The 5,104-nt window shown below is 34.8% G+C and overlaps 1 protein-coding gene across 1 annotated transcript; it reads right to left on the bottom strand.

Annotated features, from left to right (window-relative positions):
* Window positions 1–1,751: 1,751 nt before the first annotated feature.
* LOC122479026 (olfactory receptor 2A12-like) lies at window positions 1,752–2,705 on the bottom strand. Its single transcript, XM_043572935.1, has one exon. The coding sequence runs from the start codon at window positions 2,703–2,705 to the stop codon at window positions 1,752–1,754; it is 954 nt and encodes a 317-aa protein (XP_043428870.1).
* Window positions 2,706–5,104: the final 2,399 nt, after the last annotated feature.

Raw genomic sequence — 5,104 nt, 5'->3', positions numbered from 1 at the left:
TTCAAACGATTACCCCAGTATGTTCTGCTTGCTGGATAAATGGTTATAAGAGCAAGATACAATGTTACTATATGTATTGGTTTTGATGACAACATTTGGGATCACTACAAATATTGTATTATTTTCAAGAAAATTCACTAATATAGAGCCACTGTTAAATGAACTTGGAATAAAGAAAACCATCCACATGCATAGTTTGTACAATGTTGCCATGGAATCCTAAGTATTGCAAAAAAAATATTACAAATCAGACACCTATTGCTTCATTCCACATTAAGATTTGTTTCTTTTTTTTTCCTTATGAATTATACATTGTAATTTAATAAAATTTGATGACAGAGGAACAAATCCTGGTTCTTCCATATATTAGAATTAAATTTCTTTGAAGAAGTCAGAAGGCTGCTACACAGGGGTATGTTTTAACCCTCCTCTGGTACACAAGTATGAAATATGTTAATTGGAAACATTAATTTCTTTGGGCCTCATACTTAGACACATGAATAGATCCTCTAGATTATTCCAAGTGTACAAACCTAACCTTGAAAAGAGGAATTTCCACTTTCATGGGAACATCAATTTCCAACAGATATTAGAAAAGATAATCTGAAAAAATTTTTATTTCATGTAATTACTGTACATTTCTTTTCTTTATAAAATATTGTAGAATCTAGCACAAAGTTTTTCTTTTTTTCAATAGCAGATGGAGAATGATCTTGTCTTGTGTGTTTTAAGCCTCTCCCATAGTTTAGTTGTATTATGTGTGTCCACTTTTACACTCCTATACATTGCATTTCCTGATTTTTCAAGTGGGATATTAAAGCACAGGGAAGATTTTGATAAAGGACATGCACCAACTAAGTGATTGAACCCAGGATTAACTCTTCAGTTTGCCTCCAAATCTAGCAGTATTAAACTAATTAGCATATGGCTCCTCAAAATACTATAGTTGCAAATCTATTGTAGCCAACATGTTTAAATAGCTAAAAAGTTAATAAATTAAATGATGGTTAGTATTTACTCCTAAAGCTATTTTCCATATGGAGATAACTAAAGTTTAAGTAATTGAGAAGTTTTTTTCTCAGTTTTCAATTTCAAAAAATCATACCCTTTTCCTAAAATTAGAGACCAAAAAGTAAAAGTTTAGGTAAATAAAAAGTAAAACCAGTAAAATGGGGACAGAGTTTTATATTTCTTTAAAAAATTCTCATTAGTAATTTCAGATATATTTTCTTTTTGTAAGAGTTAATGACATGTATTTCAGAATTTAGCCTGCCTTTTTTACCCCTGTAAAGATCTGAGACTTGTATCTTCAGATTTATATCCCTCAAAGGATGGAGCATATGAGTAGAGTAGGATTGGTCACCTTGTCATAATTTGAAACTTTGCAAAATAAATGGAAAAATAGAGAATAAAATACTGTAAATTGAGTGGCTAAAGAGGATAAGAATGTGTTGACCTGGAATTCATCGTGCAGGTCACAAACTATTTGATTGAGTTGATATAACAATGTTCTAACACTTAAAGAACAACTATACATAAATATTAACTCATGGGAGAAATCTGAACTGGAAACACTTGAGATTTATAAAAATGTAATGACTACTTTCATCTGCAAGTCTGCCAAATCCAAATTACTTGGGGTGGAGCTTAGTCTCATAGTATTTGGATATGAACACAGGTTAAAAAAAATAAGCATTGCCTTAAACGCTTATAAGAACACTTATAAGAATGCTTATAGAATCATAAAGATTCTAGTCTGTGATTTGTTGTTTTGTTTTAAGTTTGTATTTGCCCATGACTTTTTTCATACCCTCCTTCATTTCCTTGTTCCTTAGGCTGTAAATGAAAGGATTCAGCATAGGGTTGATGACTGCATAGAACACAGAAATGAGTTTGTCTCCCTCTGCTGAATAGAGGGACTTGGGTCTTAAGTACCGGATCATTCCTGTTCCATAATACATGATCACAGCAATCAGGTGGGAAGTACATGTGGAAAAGGCTTTTTTTCTGCCCTTAATAGAGTCTATTGTCATCACAGCCACCAGGATGCGAAGGTAAGAGAGTATAATGAAGAGGAAGGGGAATAACACTGTTCCAGCCCCTCCTGTGGCCATTATGGTCTCCAGCAGGGATGTATCAGCACAAAACATATGAAGAAGAATGGGCAATTCACAGAAAATATAGTCAACAACATATGGACCACAGAGTGGAAGAATTGTGAGGTAGAGAGGCACCACTGAGGCAAAAAAGCCAATGATCCAGGCCCCCAGAGCTAATGCCACACACACAGACCAGTTCATGATGAGCAGATATCTCAGTGGGTAACAAATGGCCACATAGCGATCCAAAGCCATTACTGCAAGGAGAAAGCACTCAGTTGACTCCAGGAATAAGGTGATGTAGGTCTGAGCAATACAGAAGTTGTAAGATATAACTTTCCTGCTTGCGAGAAAATTAAAAAGCATCTTGGGGACCACAAATGTGCTAAAAAATATGTTGAGAAAGGCCAGATGACAGAGGAAGATGTACATGGGTGTCTGGAGAGAGAAATATAGAATGACTAAAGTGATGACAGTTGTGTTTCCAAAGAGACTTGCCAAGTAGACCAGAGAGAATAGAAAAAAGAGTGGAATTTCAGTCTGGGGGTAATTGGAAAATCCTACAAGGATCAGCTCACTGATGACACTGAAATTCCCATGACCCATTTTGACTACTGAAAGTTTCCTGCTGAAATGAAAGGAAGGCAAAAACCAAAAATGGTCTTATTTTAAAATTGTGACATTAAATCTATTCCCATATTACATCAACTACAATGCTAGAGATAAATGTATCTTAAGTTGGATAAACAATTATTTGTGAAATTTTGTTGGACAAATATTCTATTCAAAGGAATAATACCATTTCCAAATCACTGTCTGCATCATGCAACTGCTTGTTTTTGAGGAATTACGGGGTTTTGGTTTCACACTGAGAATTTCTCCCACCTCTACTCATTATATCATATATACTACACAGCACACTTCTACATTTTACTAATCAAATATTAATATCCATTTTCTTGGGGCGCCTGGGTGGCGCAGTTGGTTAAGCGTCCGACTTCAGCCAGGTCACGATCTCGCGGTCCGGGAGTTCGAGCCCCGCGTCAGGCTCTGGGCTGATGGCTCAGAGCCTGGAGCCTGCTTCCGATTCTGTGTCTCCCTCTCTCTCTGCCCCTCCCCCGTTCATGCTCTGTCTCTCTCTGTCCCAAAAATAAATAAACGTTGAAAAAAAATTAAAAAATATCCATTTTCTAAAAAGGAACTATAAATTCTGCAAAATTGATTTTCCCAAATTCCTAGTATAAAATATAATAGTTAAAAATAATTCCATTTTCTTTCTACTATAAGAAAAAAATAATCAATAATAATAAAGTGTACATTTAGCAAGACAAAGGATTGATTTTTTTGTTTTCATTCTTAGTTCCTATGGAACATAAATTCCAATGTCATAAAAGTACAATAATACACAAAATCTACTTATTTTAACTACTTTCACTACTTCAATATTAGAAGGAATAATATAATTAATCCTCTAAACAATTGAACTTCCAAATTTATAGTAATGACCTTAAAAGTAATTGTTTCAAAGCTAAGCTTTTTTAACATTTTGAAGTCAGTGTGAAATTGCTTATGGGCCTATGTCTCCTTTGTGGATATATATTTTTAGTGATACACTTGTGTTCTTTATCAAAATCTTTGAATTAAATTTGCTAGCCTGTGCTTAAATGGAAGATATAGACTGGTTATATAATGTGTTGACTACCTTCCATACCAATGCTAGATGCTATTAACAAAGCACCACAACACTAACCAAATAAAAAGAAAGTAAAATGTTTATGAGAATCTTTAATCTTATGAGAATATTTAAACACAGAGAAACATAAATGTAAAAGATATAGCCTGAAGTTTGCATAAAGTCCTTTAAACCCTCTGTACTCTAACACCTCTCTTTTCTCCACTAACTCATATTTCCAGTGTGTCTTTTTGTCCTGCCTTTATTTCTTCTTTTTTGTTATTTCCTTGTAGAATTTTATGTGAAAGACTTTCCTAGTCCTTTTTCTAATTCTCTATTGAGTATTTTTTGGTGTTTGCACAGCCTAAGTTACTAGGCAATCAGATCACAGGACTCACACAGCAACAAGACAGGCGGAGGGAAGGGTAGAGAGAGAGAAAGGAAAAGAGAGACAGAAACAGAAAGAGAGACAGAGAGAGGGAGAGAAAAACAAAGAGACAGAGAAAGAGAGTCCATAGGCAGAAACCAAGAGAGTGAAACACAGAGAAAAGGACAGAGAAACAAGAAAGAGAGACAGGGAGAGGGAGAGAGATAGTGAAAGACAGAGACAGAGTGTCTACAGGCAGAATTTCAACTGCATACTTGTGGAAGAAAGTGCACCTAGGAGAAAAAAGCAGTTGACATACCTGTCCTATTTTTGTTGTTGTTGTTGTTGTTGTTGTTGTTGTTGTTGTTAGGAAAGCTTTTCTTCTATAGTCTCCTCCGTACTGGAAACTGATAAATGAAGACAGGGTCTTGGACAGGGTCCAACTATCAAATCTCCACCTGTAAAGGAGACAGCATGAAAACCATAGCCACTTGTCAACCACTAGAATTCATCATATTTAACCCTACCCAGAAATTGTCTTTTGAAAACATGCTCTTCAGTTATGTTGAATAGAAAGAGGCAGCTATGGCTGGTGATACGCAAAAACTGTTCCCCTGATTTTATATTATTAATTTTAGCACACAAATTCATATTTCATTCTTTTTCGTAATTATCCCAAATTTATACGAAATAATATAGTGGAAGAAGAGGGTAAGGTAAATAAAGATTATTTGCCAGGAATTATAAATCCAGAGGATATGCTTCAGTGAGTAAGTGAAGTCTATTAACAGAGGAAAAGTTTTAAGTTGGACCCCAAGGGGAGCTAGTTAACTTCATGTAAGAAAGAAAAACAAAATAATTTATACTCCTTTTACTGCTAATAACAGCCAGCTCATTAAATGTAACCCTTAGCTTTCTATTTATAGTGACACCTGTAAATTCCATTATTTCTCCAAGAGAAACATC

Source organism: Prionailurus bengalensis, chromosome A1, assembly GCF_016509475.1.
Source record: "Prionailurus bengalensis isolate Pbe53 chromosome A1, Fcat_Pben_1.1_paternal_pri, whole genome shotgun sequence".
Classification (NCBI taxonomy): Eukaryota; Metazoa; Chordata; class Mammalia; order Carnivora; family Felidae; genus Prionailurus; species Prionailurus bengalensis.
The sequence above is the reverse complement of the archived record's forward strand: the minus strand, read 5'-3'. Positions and strand labels throughout refer to the sequence as shown.